The 19,206-nt window shown below is 34.6% G+C and overlaps 1 protein-coding gene across 20 annotated transcripts in view; it reads right to left on the minus strand.

Moving 5' to 3' along the window:
* PHF21A (PHD finger protein 21A) overlaps window positions 1–19,206 on the minus strand; it is a 192,731-nt gene that overhangs the window by 142,271 nt on the left and 31,254 nt on the right. For 15 of the 20 annotated variants that reach the window (XM_059140839.1, XM_059140814.1, XM_059140818.1 and 12 more), the window contains 3 exons: window positions 14,383–14,523; window positions 8,503–8,535; window positions 6,230–6,316 (listed from right to left, as the gene is read on the minus strand). In XM_059140839.1, the coding sequence (XP_058996822.1) occupies window positions 6,230–6,316; window positions 8,503–8,535; window positions 14,383–14,436 (174 nt within the window). In that variant the 5' untranslated portion in view covers window positions 14,437–14,523. The remainder of the gene's footprint in view (window positions 1–6,229; window positions 6,317–8,502; window positions 8,536–14,382; window positions 14,524–19,206) is intronic. The other 5 variants (XM_059140867.1, XM_059140858.1, XM_059140834.1 and 2 more) reach the window with 1 other exon arrangement.

Genomic DNA, 19,206 nt, shown 5'->3' on the forward strand with positions numbered 1-19,206 from the left:
CTTAAAATGATAAAGACATTTGAAAAAACACAGATCCCAGGCAGAAGGGAATACATTGAAGGGAAGAGACTACTTGAAAGCACAAAGTAATTTAATAATGAAGTCAAAAGTTCTACTGGCTAAGGCCCCATGAAATAAGCATTTGTTGTGCACACCATCAACCAGTCAAAAGTTAAGATTAATGTTCTCCAAAGAGTCAAAGTGAAGAGTCCCTAAATAGAGCTTGAAAAAAGTTCCACAACCTTAGACTTTGTCCAGATTTTCATTGCTTGATGCAAATGTTATTCAATAAGTAAGAAATAAAGATAGAAAGAAAACAAAATACAATAGATCCCAGTAGTTCAGTGTCAAGACATGTAACATCCAATGATGAACATTAAGAATTTCAAACTGAATTGAAAAAGTCATTCCACGGGGCACCTGGGGGGCTCAGTCAATTAAGCATCTGACTTAATTTTGGCTCAGGTCATGATCTCACAGCTGTGGGATCCACACTGTGCTGGGAGTCAAGCCTGCTTAAAATTCTCTTTGCCCGTTCCTGCTCCCTCCCCCCTGCTTTGTCTCTCTTCCTCTCAAAAAAGAATAAAATAAAAATAAAAATTCATTTCATTTGACAGCATCAAAAATAAATGATTAGAATGAACTAAAAAGATTGCCCCAACCTACTACGAGAAGCAGAATTGCTGCATTTGGCAAAAACCACCACCCTACTTGATTCCCTCCACCACACTCACGTAAAATATCCTACAATAACATGGCATACATTATTAAAATATGAGTTACTTCATCAAGCTTCTTTGTCAATCTTTGATTAGTTAGGTACAACTACTGGCAATAGCAACAAATGTACTCCAAGAATAAAGGATATAAAAAGAAAAAACAGAGTAAGAAGCTGATCCCCTGTGTACACAAGAGGAAGTAAACTCAACAAACAACTGGACCAATGGTGTCCCATAAATACTGTGCAGGAGGGATGAACTTGACTGAATCCTAGGGAACTCCTAAGCTCTGGACAAAGATGAGGTCAAATTCCCACTATAATTTAAGAATCTCTAATAAAAATAACAATCTTAAATTCTAATGTGATGAGCCAATCACACTAGTTTGGTTCTGAATGAAAAAGGGTAACATTCTACAGTCACCAGCATCAGAGGCTGGAGATAGTCATCTATCAGGTTACCATTATTAGACTACAAGAACTAATTTACTTACTTGACTCCAATGCAATGAAGCCTAAAGGTAATGTAATTATTGTGCCTAATGTCCTATTTCAAAAAAATATTTGATAAAGGTCCACAGAATAGTTTAAGAATATAATATAAAACGGAACAAAGAATATAGTGATCTGGATTCTAGTCTCAAATCAGATACGGATTAATTATATATATAACCATGGCTAAGTCAAAACAGTCCACATCCCAGTTTATTTATTACAGTGATGTACTTACTCATGACTGCAATAAATGTTCTAAGTTCTTAAAAAAAGTAGTACTTGGGGGAAAAAAAGTAGTACTTGACCGGTAAGATGAAGGTGTTCCATATGAGATGAAGTTAACCACTATGACTAAAGCTAACCTATTCCATTGAAATAGAACTTACCTCCAAAAACATTCAGTGCACTCAATAGATACATATACATGATAGATACATATACAATGATATACCTTCATTAACTCCTAAAAGGCATTATTCAAACATTCCATAAATAAGGAAACAGATATATTAAATTATTAACTCAAAATCTATGAAAAAGTCTATTTCAGGAACAGAATCAAACTCCAGTTTCCCCTCCCCCAACCACAGTCCCTTTTTCACGTCACCTACTTAGCTTAAATAATGTTGTTCTATGCATCAGAAACATAATTAGTTATGACAGGAACAGAAACTTCTCTCTCAAAGGCTTCAAATCCATTTTAGTAAGATATGTTCAAATTTAAAATGAGAATGGCTTCATAAATGGCAACTATTTATTAAACCCAGAAAGTATTTCATCTTATATTAGGTTAAGCAATCTGTAAGGAATAGAAACTGTAATTTTTAAACATAGAGTCAGAAAAGCAAAGCAGTAGCAAAGGCCAAAAACTATGAAGGTGTCTCTCTAAAAAGGAATAAGAAAAATAGGATAAAGGGTAAAAGGAAAATAAAACCTAAAACTGAACTGTTTCTAAGTATTCTAAGTTTCTAAGTATTCTAAGGAATACTATGGAATATCTGTACCATGGACAAGTGGCTTGAAAAATAAACCGCCAGTTAAGCATCAGATACCTATTAACTCATCTTCCACATTAGCAAAATGCTTTTTTCCTCCCACAGGGTACCTCCTGGGAAAAACTAGGTACTGTCATATTTGCTGTTAATCTGATACAGCATTTTCTGGAGGCTATTTGGAAATAAGTAGTAAAAAATATGTTTTTATAAAAAATATATATACTTAAGTTCTTTCAAGAAAAAGAACTTAAATTCTTTTATACTAACTTTAACCAAGTAAGGTAGATGGATTATTGTTTTCAATTCTTTATATTCTGATATAAAATTATTATCCACACCCTTTGTCATGTAACTTTGCAGGGCTTGGCCACATGATTTGTTTCGGCTAGTGAGATTTTAAAAGACTTGATGCCAGCAGAGACTTAAAAATGTATTTTGGTCTGCTTCGGGTATTCTGGTGAAATGGGTATGCCCCAGGTTGTTGCTGCCTCTTCGTGGCAGGCCTCCAAGTGAACAGGTACAGAGCAGAGCTGGTAGGACCAGCCAACCCACAAACTCAAGTAGATGTGTCTAGCCTAGATCAGGAAAACTCAAGGTGATATACAGATCCAGTGAGAAAATAAATGTTGTAAGCTACTCAATACAACACTGGTTTGTTATGCAGAACTATTACAGCAATAGCCGACCAATACATCCAGTAATCTCACACCTAAGAATGTATCCTAAGGCAATCAGAGACAAACAAATTCACACACGCATTTCTACCATAACAGTATTTGTAACAGCAAAAAACTGGAAACATCCTATCATCAAATATTAGAGGAATAACCAAATTATAATCTATAGCCAGACCACTAAGTATTTGAACCTATAAAAATCGTAGTTTTAAAAAACACTCAAAAATGTTAGATGTTCATAATAATTTCAGTTTAAAAAAGCATCAAATGCAAGATGACTGTTTTAAAAAACTATCTAACCTCTATTCTGACAAGCAAAAGACCACACATCATGCCAAAATGAGGAGGAAGGGGTGCAAAATAAGAATGAACCCTATTAAAGAAATTAATAGTTGCTTCTATACTTCAGTATTAGTAGTATTTAAAATAGATGGATTCTCTGAATAGAGAGGTTCATATACCATGAGGAGAATGTCACTGGATATTTAAATGCTAACTCTCTGTAGAACAGACAAAAGTTTGGTGTTAAAAATTTTTTAAAATAATGTTTCTTGTCTATTCCTGGTTATAAAAAGGCAACATATTTACTGTAGAGATTAAAGCAAACATACATTAAGACCATAAAGAAAAAATAAACCACCTGTAAATTCATCAGCTTCCAACACTCCATAGTGACACTGTTTCTATTATGTATTTACATGCCTACATACATACATACATACATAAAACACAGTCAAAAGTGGGATTATAATGCATATGAAGCTGCATGTACTTTTTCACTTGCTTTATCAAGAGCACATCCTCTATCATTAAAATATTTTTGAAATCATGATTTTTTAATGGCTCCATACCATGTAATTGGTTTAACCAATCAAGTCTGGGGATTTCCTGAGTTAAAACTGTCAACCACAAATTAAAGCCCTGTGGGCCAAGGAGCTGATTTCAAAATCTGCAATAGGGAGTTTATTCAAAAATCTCAAGTTACAGTTTGAAAACACTGGAACCTTCTAACCAAGAATTCAATGAAATTCACTGAGTTTTAGCCATGAAAGATGCTCACTAAAGACCATATTTTCCCAAATGGAGCATAACATTTCATAATTAGTCTTGAGGAAGAAACTGATTAAGTACCAAAGATTGAGGTAGTAATAACAAATAAGAATAAGTGCCCACTGTAAGAATTAATGACTATCCACAATGTTTGTTTTTTTAATAAAGCAAAAAAAGAGCATGTGTGCATATATTACTTGTATAAATTTTTAAGTGGCTATAGAAAAAATGAACATAGTATAAAAGGAATAGAAACAAATAATGATAATGGTTAATAGCTGTTAATTCTGGATTATGACATTCTTTGTACTTTGCTGAATTTAGCATTTTTCTCACAACCAAAAAAATTAATGTTACATTAAAATATCTGCCATGTGAGTAAGGTAATTCAGATTTTAGTAATGAAAGTAAAAGGAAAATCAGTGTTTTGCCAGAGGCTAAGTAGATCTTTTGAGAAGGAAAAACAAAATGCTAGGCATTCCGCATTAGGCGTTTGTTGTAAAAGAAAACTATTTCAAACTGAATTATCAATGTTTTATGTTGGAAATAAGTCTGAGGAAGGCCCAGCTTCTAAAATTCAAACTTAGTTCAGATGACAGTTTACCACTTGATGAAATGTCTAACTGAACATAAACGTAAATGGTTACAATTTTCTATTAACTGAGGTCCCTAGTTTAAAAAAAAAAAGAAATTAAAGAAAAAATTATAGAAATAAACTAAATCTTCACATCAGTTCCCACAAACAAAAATTTCAAATAAATGTAAATTTTTTCAATTGCCCCATTTTCCCCAAATGTAGCTTAGATTGTCTTAACTTTGTGACAGCATCCCCCACCCCTACTCCACTAATCAGTTCTCACCTTCTTTCCTGGCTGCAACACGTGAATTTTTCAGCAAAAGTGACTCATTCATTGGCATCTTGTCAAACTAACCCTGAAACTATAAGGAGGCTCAACGCTAACAGAATTCTAAAGCTAGAACACTTTCACTAACACACATCATTTTGACTTTAGAGACTGAATCACTTTCAGAGCCAAATACATACTAACGAACTCTGTTTATATTTTTTCTTACAAATTGTTCTCTACCACGCTATCTCCTCCCAATTTTAGTTTGGCAATTCCCTAATCTAAAATATCTCCTGTCTCTAGAGAAGACAAGGGGGGTATGCAGAAGCATAAGAACAGGAACAGGGAGAAAAAAAGCTGTTGTTCACTCAGCTTGGAAAAAGATTCTGTTCTGAACAATTAACAACTCATATCCATTCCACATAGTTCTCAAAATTTATTTCTCCTCTTAGTTAAGTGAAAACAAAATAGAAAACACAATACAAACACAATCAGAAATCTCCAGGGATACATTACTCTCATTACTATTATTTCACTAAACAAAAGTTAAAAAAAAAAAAAAAGAAAAAGAAAATCAATTATTGAGAACTGTTTACTCAAAAATCTTCAATAAGCTGTCACTAGCAGGAATTATGAATTGAAAATCACCTTATGCTTTTGGTTTGCACGTTCACCTACACCAAGACAGAAAACTCCTTTCAACCAGAGGGAGAGTGGTGGGGAAAGAACAAGAAACAAATGCTTTGTCAGATTACCATAGACATTTACTAAGAGCTCTATCAATTGTCACACTCCACCTGGTGGCAGGAGCTGCATGAATTGGCGAAGTAGAGGTCATTATACAAGAAATTCCAAAGAAAACTTTGCAGATGTCCTTGGAAAAAAAGCAAGATGCTCTTCTCTTGCTCTATATAGATTTATTTATATAGAGCAAGGTGCCACCAAAGTTTCTTCATGTAATAGGTCACTATCTAATAAAGAATAACATAAAGGTATGACAATAATCAGAATGGGAGACCTACATTTACAGCAATTTATTTACAACCATTTTCTCCACAGTAAGTTACATGTCATCTCAAGCCTTTAAAACAGGTTAACAAGACACATCCAGCAACCACAAGATTCTCTATCACATACTCCCACTAACTTTCTTTACCTCCTTCCCCTATGGGTAAACTATAGAGTTTAATTAACATAGTTAACAGCAGCCTGCCACATTGCTTTTAGGTATCTGCCAGGAACATATACCCATGGGATACTCTAGACACTGATTTCAACCAAAAATAAAAATAGATAAACAGAGCTCAAACAAAATTAAAACTGAGTCTGGCTGCCCACACTTATTTTCACACATGAGGAAAAATAGCAGTTCTCCTAGAAGCCTCGAGCAGACATATCTTTAGAACACAATGTTAAAAATATGCCCCCTCCCCCTTTTTTCCCTACCTGTTTCTCACTCAAAGCTGTGATTTTGGCTTGGAGTTCATGAAGCTGTTTCTTTAAATCAGCATTCTGATTGGAAAGAAAAAATATCTGTGAGAAAGATATTTCATTTGTTAACAGAATAGTAGCAAGAAGACTTTATGCATACTGTATTACAAATGATGAAGCAATCTTAAGCATTTAGCCAATCAAATTTGTCATGCATTAAATATTATCACCACCTAATGCACAGATCCTAAATGTAGCTCCTAGCACTGGAACAGGAGCAGTTCCTTTGCAATTGTTTCAAATTACAAGAAGTTTTATATCTTAGCATCTTGTACTGTAAGAGTATTCCTTCCTATTGAAACATTTTATTCTTTATAGAAAGTATCAGTTGACAAAAAACCTCAAGCTCCACTAATCAGACAAAAGCAGGAAAATGGAAGTTATAAGTATGCATAGACTGCATACTTAAAGGCATTATCAATAACAATAAGAGTTTTTCTCTACTTGCCCTCTCTCTTATTTAGTAGAGTACATTTGTTATTTTAGCCTAGATTTGAAATGCTGTCAGTGCTGCAACCGCCTTAACACTACATCATTCAAATTAACACACTGACTACCAGGGTATTTTCTCAGTTCTAAAATTCTAGGAATCAAAAAAGAATACTATTTTAGATGAGATACACTGAGTGTGCTTGCTTTTTACTCAAGTGGGGAAAAAATCCAAAATTAAAATTTTCAAATGCTTAATGCAGCAGGACAGTCTACTAACAGACTGAACACCATTCCAATAAAAGACTACTTTTTCTTCATTGTTTCACATGCATTTCTTTTGATTCCCCCTGCTTGGTCTTCTGCTAGAGGTGGTGCACACATCCTCCCCCTCATGTTTACTCTACATTGTCTTTTTTATACTTGATATAAGGCTTCACTAATGAGATCACTCACAATGCTGTTCAACAACTTACTGCCCCTTCAGATTCTTTTGAGTTAAGATTACTCTGTTACATGACCACCAGCTCTATCAGAAATGCTAAAATTTTCTAATATTTCAGTTGCTGACAATGTAGGTTACCATATTACATATGAAAGAGACTATTAATCTAAGGTCTACTGCCTCTTGGTTCCCTAAATCTAATTTAAATTTTAATACACTTTAAAAAATAAATAAAAATGGGAAAGCTTCTCAAAGAAGCAGGACTGTCAAACAGGAGTTAAATGTGGGCCATAATGCCAGCCCTCAGAATCCATGGATTATGTTAACACACACTAGTTAGGCCACTGGGTGCTAAGTTTTTGGAGAAATGAATATATTTCCCATTTCCAAAAATATCAATCTGCTTCAGTACCATTCTTTAATCCTGTAATTTATTTTCTTAACTTTACAACGGGGAATGTATGGTATGTTTAACAGCCATATATATATTGTGTGTGTGTGTATAACACACATATGGCTGTATAATACACACACACACATATGGCTGTATAATACACACACACACACACACACACACACACACACAAATGGTCCTAAATGTTCTGTTAAAAGATTTATGGGTAAACAAATCCTGAAAGTCTGATAAATATTCTCCAAACTTGTGACCCACTGCCTAATGGCTACAAAAGAGACACTACCTGAACAATAAAAGTAATCATCAAAGGCAAAATAACTTTTTAGGAAGATTTATCTTCAGGGATAGAGAAAAAAATGTCTAAGTCAAAAACTCTTATGAGAATTTAAAGAGAAAATAACATCTGCTAGGTTATCATACAAGGTACTTTTAAACCCTCTTTAAGAGCCCTTTCTAAGATAATTTTTAAAAATTTCTTTAAAAATTATTCTGAAATTATTTAATCATAGTAGAATTAAGTATTTAAATGTTCTGTACTGTACCTGTACTATATAAGCTATGAGAATGTAAGAATTGTTCTGGGTCATATACAATAATTTGGAGAATACAAAGTCTCAAAAGCTGACTCTGAATAAGCAGGCTTATGGAAGTGAAATGCAAACCATATGAAGAATATTAACTCAGTTTTTCCCCCCAAATACTCAAAGAAATGAACATAAAAGCAAAATAACAGAAACAAAGATAAAATGATAGCTACACTATAATAGATTGACTAGATTTTTCTAAACACTTGTAACATGAAGACTAATGTGCTAAAAACAACTGCTGCTAGAGAGGAGATAGTTTCTAAAACTTAAGTCCTGGTCTGTATTTTAGCATCTTATAGTTATTTTTAATTATTTTAATTTAAAAATTAAATGAATAAAAGTAGTACTTTACCTGTGGATCCTGCTTCATTTGAGCGACCAGTTTCTAGTAATAAAGAGAGAAAAGGAGCCATCAGTCTTATATATTAATCCACTATGGCTAATTGGACTTGGCCCCCAAAATCTAAAATTTTAAGTTTCCCAGAAAAAAACAAGCAACACACAATCGGAACAGACCAAAAGCCATATATGAGCCATAAAAGACACTCTTCTTAATATATACATATATATATACACCAAACTATCACTTTGAGTTTGAAATTAAAAGCTCCTGCATTTTAACAAATCTGGAGATGGAGTGCGGGATGGGGGCTGCTTTTTTTTTTTTTTTTTTTAAAGATTTTATTTATTTATCAGAGAGGGGGGGGGGAGAGCGAGCACAGGCAGACAGAATGGTAGGCAGAGGCAGAGGGAGAAGCAGGCTCCCTGCCGAGCAAGGAGCCTGATGTGGGACTCGATCCCAGGATGCTGGGATCATGACCTGAGCTGAAGGCAGCTGCTTAACCAACTGAGCCACCCAGGCGTCCCAAGGGATGGGGGCTTATAAAAAGCAATTTAAACAAGCTGGATGCTCCAAAAGCCAAACATCCCTTTAAAATGTTGTCATTGTTTAGAGTCCCAAAAAGCCTGGAAAGAAGCTGCTCCCCTAACAAAAAAGGCCTGTTTGTATACAGCAAGCTACAGATCTGGCAAGTTTGTTGGTTTGGTTCTCACCACAAAAGGAGGCTAGTATCAGCTGTGGACTTTGCCACTGTCTTCTGGGGGGGGGGGGGGGGTACTCCGCAGAGCTGTGATGCTCAGTATTTGAGAGTAAGGAAGTGAAGGAGCAACAACATAAACTCTACCTACCTGGGCTCCTCTGGGAAGGAGAGTGCTACCAGAATACTCAAAAAGAAAGACATTTACTCGGGAAAGCAGAAGTCCAAATAAAAGAGAAAGAAAAATGGACATCTTCTGACCTAATCCAACTTCTAAGAGCATCATTGCCCAAAAATAACAATAACCAGGACAGAAAAATTTGAAGGACAAAAAAATATCAGAAAGCTGATTCCTAAAAGTTATCTGGGAATAAGCTGTTCCCCAAGTAAATTTTTCATGTAACTAAAAAATCTGTCCCTCTCTTTGAGTGTCAAGGTACTTTAAAAGTTTTTACTCATAATATTTCTAAAATACATACTTATCTGTCCTTATCTTAAAGAGAAAAAAAGTCAGCTTTGACAGATACTTAGAGGCATGATTACATCAGTTAATATACTATTCTATAAACACTGTACCAGGTCCTTAAAACAAAGACCCCAAACTGCTATGATTTAAAGATTTCTCATTGTCTGCATTTAGTTTTTTGATCTATTTCTTAATGCCAAGGAGTTAGCTAGGAAATCCTGTTACTATTATTAGTCTCCTCCAATAGCCCCTGAACCCCAACTCAAATCTGTGGCTTCTGATCTGCTGTGTGATATGTACAGTGAACTAGTTCTAAGATGAGCAAATAGGTTGTAATAGCTTAAGAAACGCCCCTTGAATAAAATGTATACTCTTCAGTGAATGACTTCTGATATTTACTGTAGTTGGTCAGGAGCCTTACTTCAGGTGCTAAGATGCATTCTGGATAGCTGAGGTTGCCAACCACATAACTTCTATACATACAAGGTACATGTTATTATGTTCTACTTCATATGTGACAGTAGTTAACTCTTCTATATCTGGCCTTAATCTACAAAACAGTAACAACACACATTCTAAGAACTCAGTGACAATGAACACACTTTATACATATATATTTTTCACCAGTGCAGCCTAAAGATTAGCCTCATTTTTCAATGAAAAATATCCTTAGTTTTCGTTTTTAATTTAGTTACTAGAGAGTTGGCTACTACACTAAAGTTGCCTTTTTTTTTTTTTTTAAGATCTTTATTTATTTGAGAAAGAGAGAGAGAGAGAGCGAGCATGCATATGAGCAGGGAGGAGGGGTAGAGGAGTTCAATCCCAAGACCTCAAGATCATGGCCTGAGCTGAAGGCAGATGCTTAACAAACTGAGCCAACCAGGGGCGCCTAAAAGTTGCTTTTTTAACCCATTGAGCCACCCAGGCACCCTAAAGTTGCTTTTTTAAAGCCAAAAAACATTTTCTTCCATGACACTGGAACTTAAAAACTGATAACCACTCTAATCCTCCACTCCTGGAGGAAATAAAGAAACCAACTTTTCTATCTATAAGTACTCAAGCTGCAATTTTAGACAATCAGAGGCAGGACAGGAGAAGAAGCTAGTCAACTTAACTAGACCATCCAAATCCCTCATGACTTTAAGCTGACACTATGTAATCAAAATTAAACTCCTTTATTTTGCAAGAATGCAGCAATTTTTTATGAGGATATACTTTACGCCAAAGGTCAGCGTAAGCTATAGTTCATAGAGAAATCGAGCCTACAATCTGTTTTTATAAATAAAGTTTTATTGGGACACAGCCACACCCATTCATTTATATATTATTTATGGCTGCTTTGTCTATACAGCAGCAGAGTAGTAGTGACAGAGACCACAAATGTCTCACAAAGTATAAAACATTTTACCATCTTTACAGAAAAAGTTTGCTAATCTCTGCTTTATACTATGCTCCATTCCATACATACTCCAAAAGTTTAAATATGGTTTCCATCAAATTCATGTAAGAATAATTAAAAAGGCAATTTCTCAAAAAAGATGAGCTACTCATCACAGGCCATTACTATTTCACATTTACTCAACATCAACCCATACATACATTGCAACTTTCTTAGCCATCTCCTTCTCCATAAAGAATAGAAAAATATACTTCTACCACAGCAATACTTTTCTAACATGCTTCTATCCAGTAAGCTCAATTTCAGCACTAATTCCATCCTTACCTGGAAATGCAAAGGGGAGGCTTTTGCTCCCATATTTAGTCAAATGTATGATCTGGCTTTGGCCTCAGCCTAATAGCCAGAGCCTACGTTGATGTTATTTCTGGCATTCCTGAACTTTTCATGATCAGTGATCATGTAGGTTACCACATATCCAACCAGAATAACAACATCAGATTTACAAACAAGGCACGTCACTTGTATTTACTACTAATACTTAGTAATTTTCCCCAGATAGGAAAGTATTCTAAATGTAATTACAGTGCAAATATATGTTTTGTAAGTATATAAGTTGAAATATTATCAATCAACATAAAAATAAATGATTATTATTGCACAAACAATATGTGTAATAATTAAGGATGAATATAAAAGCTCCTGATTTATCCTAAAAAAAAGTGGAATAAATAAATAAATAAATAATGTAAATATTAAGAGACTAGGATAACTTTCAGAAGAACATTATATCCCTTTTGAGTCAATAAATGTAATTTTAAAAATTAAATTAGATTTTAAAAAGGAATAAACATTAAATTTTTTCATGATTACGATTTTCATAAAATTGGTACATGTGAATTAAAAATAAGGAAGCAAATTAATATTTAAGAATTCTCATTTTTGGGATGCCAGGATAGGTCAGTCGGTTAAGCGTCTGCCTTCGGCCCAGGTCACAATCCCAGGGTCCTGGGATCGAGTCCCACATTGCCCTCCTTGCTCAGTGGGGAGCCCACTTCTCCCCCCCGCCCCCCGCCTGCCACTCTGCTGTGCGCCAGCTCTCTCTTGAATGCACACTCCCCCTCTCTCTCTCTGACAAATGTTTTAAAAACTGACTTCTCATTTTTAGGAGTGCCTAGGTGGTTCCATTGGTTAGGCGTCTGACTCTTTCTTTTTTTTTTTTTTTAACATAAAGATTTTATTTATTTATTTGACAGAGAGAGAGAGAAATCACAAATAGGCAGAGAGGCAGGCTGGGGCGGGGGAAGCAGGCTTTCTGCGGAGCAGAGAGTCCAACATTGGGACTCCATCCCAGGACCCTGAGCTCATGACCTGAGCTGAAGGCAGAGGCTTAACCCACTGAGCCACCCAGGTGCCCCTAGGCATCTGACTCTTAATTTCAGCTCAGTTCAGGATCTCAGGGTCATGAGATCAAACCCCATGTTGGGCTCCACCCTTGGTATGGAGCCTGCTTGGGATTCTCTCTCCCTCTCCTTTTAAAAAAAAATTCTCATTTTTAGTAATTTAGTTCAATTAAGGAGATGAGTCAAGAAAGTCTTATTTGAGACTTGTTCATATCTTGTGAGAATGAAATAAAAGCAGAATGTCAATGCTGCCATCTCCAAATTTCCTGAGAGGAGGAATATCTCCTAAAATCACATACAACTTCATTAAATATCTTTGATCCATACAAATTTCCAATTGGTTATTGTTCTCCAGAAGTTCCTTCTATGATGATGTCAGCTTTGAACATATTATGAATTTAACTGTTGTCATTTGTCATTCAGCCAAATTAAGTATTCAATACAACTCTACATTAAAATACTTACATCTGGGAAAAAAGACAAGCTTGATTTTATAAACAAATTTTTATTCTCCTCAATTAGTAACAGAACAAGGCCAAATAAAATAAAATGTGCATAACTTATTATATACTAAATTTCTTAAAATTACCGTAAAACAAAACACACTTCACCTGGAGAAGCCCACCTGTACACAGCAACCTGTAAAACTACTGCTGAGCAAAATTTTAACAGATCCAAAGCAGAAGCAGGAATTTTTGCATACATAGAGACTTAAAAGTGTGTGTATGCCTTTGAAGCTTTCCTGTAAGCTCTCATCCACCCTAATTCTAAGCAACTTGCAAATTTTAGTAGTTATCAAAAGCCCAAGGGGTGCTTCCAACAATTTCAGAAATTAACTTTACATTGAACTATTTAGATAAAACAAGGGAAACTTGTTCCCTTCCTCTTTCTACTTCTACATCTCAAACATTCAAAAGTAGTTAATTCATCATCATTTATCACTTTTGATTGTATGTGTATATCAGTTTATCTTGAGCCTGGGACCACATCCAGCTAATGTCTAGAAAGGGGATAGAAACAGTGACATTCTGTTTACAAGATATATGGTAATGACCCAGTTATTTAAGGAGAGCTTCATTTCTGGATTAGTTATATTAAATAAGCTGTATTATGCATATAAAGTATGTTATACATATTTAATATTACTTTATTAATATTATATAAACAATTACTCCATATATTTACTTACACATTTTTAGGTTTGTTTAGCCTATGTACCTGAGGTAAATTTTAAGAATCATAATATTTGAAATTTAAACATCTGTGAAGGCAGTGAAGTTTTTGTTGGTTTTTTGTTTGTTTGTTTGTTTGTTTGAGAAAGAGAGAGAAAGTGAGTATGAGATGGAGGCGGGAGAGCAGATGGAGAGGGAGACAGAGAATCCCAAGCAGACTCCATGCTGATCATGGAGCCCAAAAGGGGCTAGATCTCATGACCCAGAGATCATGACCTAAGCTGAAATCAAGAGCCAGAGGCTTAACAGACTGAGCCACCCAGGAGCTCTGGCAGTGATGTTTTCTTTACTAAAGACCAGAATCAAGGCATAAAGCTGAGTTATGTAAAAAAACTTCAGTATAAATGGTAGTCAATTTAAACATGCCTCATTACTTAAAATATACAAGTTAATTCACATGAACAAAGTTCTTCAAATGAACCCCAAAAAAGAGTTTGTTTTTTTTTAACACCTTTAGTCTATGAAAAAATATTTTCCATTTTTTTCCTCTGGAAAAGGAAGTCAGGAATACTTTATTAAAATTCTTAGAAGTACTGTCAGTGAGTTTGTTATTTAGCAATAAAAGGTAAATGACATGACCCTCAGACAACTATCTGAAAGACGATTCAAAAGTGTACTGAAATTCAGAGATGGGACAGCTTACTAATCTTAGCCATTACTTAACAACACATCACGGAGAAACCAATAATGGAACATACCTGGTGAACCTGAATTTCCACTTTAAGAGCCTCCTGTAGAGTCTGCAACTCCATCCTCCAGCTTCTCCACTTTCTCTTATGTCTGCTAATTCTACAGTTTCTTCAGCCTCCGTTTAAAATAAACTCCTCTTCTCACTGCAGCTGTGGAGATCATAAAATGTTTTGGATCATAAAGGAAATATTCGTGTTAAATAAAAGAAATTACATTAGCTGAAAATTATCTGATGCTCTAACACAGAGCAAGAAGTTTCCCAAACAGATTTCTTTCCAAAATGAATAGTTTTGTAAGGAATTAGTACCAAATCTTTCTGGGTTTAATTCACTGAACATTCCTCCACAAAACACTTCAAGTAAGTAAGAAACGGGGGTGGGGTGGGGGTTTAATCTCGTCATGAAAACATCTAAGCATGCTTACATGCTCAGCATCATGGTACATCCTGCATTCTGAGGACACAGAACACAGAGCTGAACAAGACCACTTCTTCAGATGAGCTGGGAATCTAGAGGTCAAGACTACAACCATCCAGGATGCACTGTCCTTAGAGACACACAACAACAGGGTCATACATTTTTAAACATCACACAGAGTGAACTGGAAAGTTCAGGGTCTCTCAGAGTTTAAAGAAGACTGGTGTGATTTCGTCTGGATAGATTCTTACTCTATTTTAAAAATAAAACTCAAAACAGGAAAATTCTCATATCATCTAAAGGTTTACATTTAACAAATTAATACTTTACACAGATACAATGCAATCTAACTCTGCTCTGCATAAAGTTACAATAAGCATGTTAAAAAAAAATAAACCTCTCATGTCTAATAGAGGTGGTGGTCTAGCAATGGATCAGACAACGAACACCATCTTCCTCACACCTGCCAGCACATCTCTTTTGGCTGTGTGTGTAACTGTGGCAATAATGTCAAAGGTCTGAACTTGTGCATGTGAGCTTTCCCATTCTTCTCTGCTCATCACCACAATTTAAATGAACTTAATGACTAATTTCTCTTTTAATTTTTTTTCCTTTTCCTTGAATGTGGCCTTAGACATGATTTGAGGCAACCTCCCAAAGCAGAAGTTTGCTTTTGCCAAAATAAATTTAAACTTTACTTCTTTCCTTTCTCCTCTTTGTACCTATAAAACCTGTAGCTACAGCAGCTTTTCAGCATTCTTACAAACCGAGGAAGGGAACAATCAGGAATCTGAAAGAACCACTACTCCTTAAACCAATTCAATGAGATTCATAATCTTTTTACACTTTCCAAAAGTTATTTACCTATGGATCAAGTCCATATTCAACCTAAGTTTTCTTAAAACTTCTTTAAAACCTTCCTTAATAGTTACAATGCGATCAATAACTAGAAAATATATTCCTCTGAATATTAATTTTCATTAAATTTGCTTAATCTTGCTAGACTTAAAACATCACTGGCAATCTTTCCCCTAGGATTTATTTTTGTTATGTAATACCAACACACTCTAACTTAAAAAATAGTAAATGTCAAAAATATAAAATTCCTTCAAACATAACATCCATAGAGCTAGGAAAGGATTACTATACAATCATACTATCAACCAAAAAATTATTAACCAAAAAAAGACAGCATGTTTAGGGGAGACCATTTGCAAAAGGAGATATATTTTGATAAACTACAAAAGCAGTTTTTTAGCTACTTATTATCTTAGAAAACCTATAGAACTGTAATAAATAACTAATTATCAGAATCATGAAGTTACTAAGACCGGGGTTTTTCTTGTCATGTAAGTGTACTCTATATACAAAAGTAAATGTTAAAACTATAGCATCACTTTATTGTTATTTTTTGGTAAGATTTTGTTAAGTAATCTCTATACCCAAGGGGCAGGTTGACCTTACAACCCTGAGATTAAGAGTCACATGCTCCAATGACTGAGCCACCTAGGGCTCTCCCTTTAATTTTAAATAGTAAAATAATCTTCCTATTTGAATTTGCAACATATATATATATATATATATATATATATACACACACACATATATATATTAGAGTTCAACTTGAATTTGTTGAATTAGTTTTAATTTTTGAAAACATGTCCAAAAATGATTTCTTATAATTTTTTGTCAAATTAAGAATCACCTTAAAGTTAAAGGAGTATTTTCAACAATAAAAAGGCCATATTTGATTTTACTGATAGTAACACAGAACAGTATAGTTCAACTCCACATGTAAACTCTGGAAACAAAGAACAGGTTAAAAAACAGGGAGAACTTACAATATAGAACTTACAACATACAAAACAAAGGGTTAACATAATTTATACGTTACAGTGCTTACAAATTTTAAAAATATGAATAAAGCAGCTCATAGAAGAATAAGAATGACCAAGAAACATGAAAAACATCCATCTTCAATAGTCATAGAAATGTAAATTTTAAGAAGATGAGTTTTGTCTATCAAACTGACAAAGATCTGTAGAAACAGGTATACTCTGAGCTGTCAAGAGTTCAGGTTGGGTGGCACTTTCATAATTTGCTACTGGTTATCTCTGGGTGGTAGCACTAAGGGTTATTTTCAGTTTTTCAGATTATTGATGTTTTGACATTTTTTTCCACAGAAAATATCCATTTATTTTTAAATTTAAAAAAATTAGCTGAAGATGGCTGAAGTCTCAGAAAATCTGATACCAAGGAAACAAAATGTTCAGGAAAAGAAGAAGTAAAACCAGGATTTAACCTGGAGGCTCTAAATGTCAAAGAGTGCCTCGCAGGATAAGAAGCCCGTAACTCAAGTTAATGAGGAGCTGACAGCTTTTATTCCTTCATCAGATTGTTGTCTGCTTATTAGACACACAGAAAGGCACAAAATTTTATTTGGCCATGACTAAATGCCAATTATTCATTTTATTTCAAAATAAAGCTGAAGGGTTAAAAAAGTTAGTGACTTGTTATAGAAAAGCTTATGAAGGATGAGAAGATTCATTTTATACCCTACTTCTTCAAAAAGTTCTCTTTCTGGATAGCAGTTTTAAGAGATTGGTCTCTACCTAAAGAAACACATTATATACATATATTTATAACTTATAAAAACAAGGCAAGCGCATGTTGAACCCGTTTAAAAATTATTTTGGGGGTTTAGAAAATTTATGCAGCTATCATATGATGACAATTTGGGGGCAGTTTATAGCATCATAGAAAAGGTTTTATTTGCTAAATTTGTAAAAACATCATTTATCGTATTTTGACCAATTCCAGTAAGTTACAACTAACAAATCAGTTGCTACAAGGTAAATATAAACAGACTCACAAAGCAGTAATAGACACACTTTACTGAGATACAAGGCCTTTTACCACCTAGCAGCTCTAAACGCTACCATCAGAGAGGGCAATTGCCTAGCTCAAAATACTAATATATGTTATCTTCAGAACTATACATGTCAAACTCCTGGGACACCTAGCGGCTTCTCACCTTCAAAGAACATAAAACCAAAAGCACAAATAAAAACTTCACAAACCAACAAAACAAAAATAATAATCAAATCCCACTAAAAAAAAGACAGCTGTGATATATGGAAAGCACACTCACCATCCCCCTAAAACAAGAAAAAATGGATTCCATTTACTTGCTGTGTAACCACTCTCAGCCTCAGGGTTTTTAATTTGTTTGCTTATAAATCAGAAAAACGGGAAAAATATCATCTACTCATAAAACTGTTACGAGGTTTAAGAGATGATCTTATTTGAAAAACCCTTTGTAAACTACAAAGTTCTATGCTATTCTTAACATACTTAACTCTTTCATTCATACAAATCAACTTTCTAATAAACTTCTCAACACAGTATATTGCTGAGAAGACTGTCAGCTTCCCTATTTTCAAACTCTCTAAGGAAGGGCTTTCTAACTATTTTGCTGGGTACAGTTGTGCTTAGAGATATGTGACCTCTAGGTCTTTCATTATGATTCTAATAATGTAGTAATGCTGTACCTCTGAATGTACTGCTAAGAAACACTGCTCTGTTCCTGTATTGGTATAAACTTTTTTTCCCATCAAAACTCAAGTTGTCCACCAACTTTCATTAACCAACAATAAGCCCATAAAACACTGTGCCCCTAGACTGAATTCCCTAAAAATGGACAGCTCAGTGGTCTATACCAAATATTAACTTGGTGTAAGACTCCAGTTGGTGTTTTGTTTTGTTGTTTTAATTAAGAAAACTCTACATCAAATGTGGGGCTCAAACTCATGACCCTGAGATCAAGTCTCATGATCTACTGACTAAGCCAGCCCAGTGCCCCAAGACTCCACTTTTGATCTATATATTATGCAGAATACTGTCTAGAGTAGGTTTAATTTTTTAAAAAAAGAAGTAGGGGGTGTCTGGCTGGCTCAGTCAGTAGAGTGTGTGATTCCTGATCTTGGGGATATAAGTTCGAGCCCCACACTGGGTATAGAGATTACTTAAAAATAAAATTTAAGAAAAGTAGAAAGTCTTGACAGATCTATGTGTCCTTACTTGTCACATGTCAAACACTAAAATATCAGGTTTCAGTTTGCACAAAAATGCTGAGACATAAATAGTATCTTTAACTTTTAACCTAATAGTGCTAAAAATTATCACAGATGATAAAGCTCTTTAGCAGCACTTAATGAAAACTAGTATTTACTAACATGAATAAAATGACATTAAAAAAACAATACAATGTTTGTTTTCTTATTTTCATGACAGTACTTCTTTGGTGACTCTCAACATGTCAACAGAAAATACTACTGCACAAAGAACTTGGCAATCCTGATTTCAGAGGCTACCCTCCAACACTGGCAAGGTAACTATGCTCAAGTCTTGATATTA

This window comes from Mustela lutreola, chromosome 1 (genome assembly GCF_030435805.1).
Source record: "Mustela lutreola isolate mMusLut2 chromosome 1, mMusLut2.pri, whole genome shotgun sequence".
Taxonomy (NCBI): domain Eukaryota; kingdom Metazoa; phylum Chordata; class Mammalia; order Carnivora; family Mustelidae; genus Mustela; species Mustela lutreola.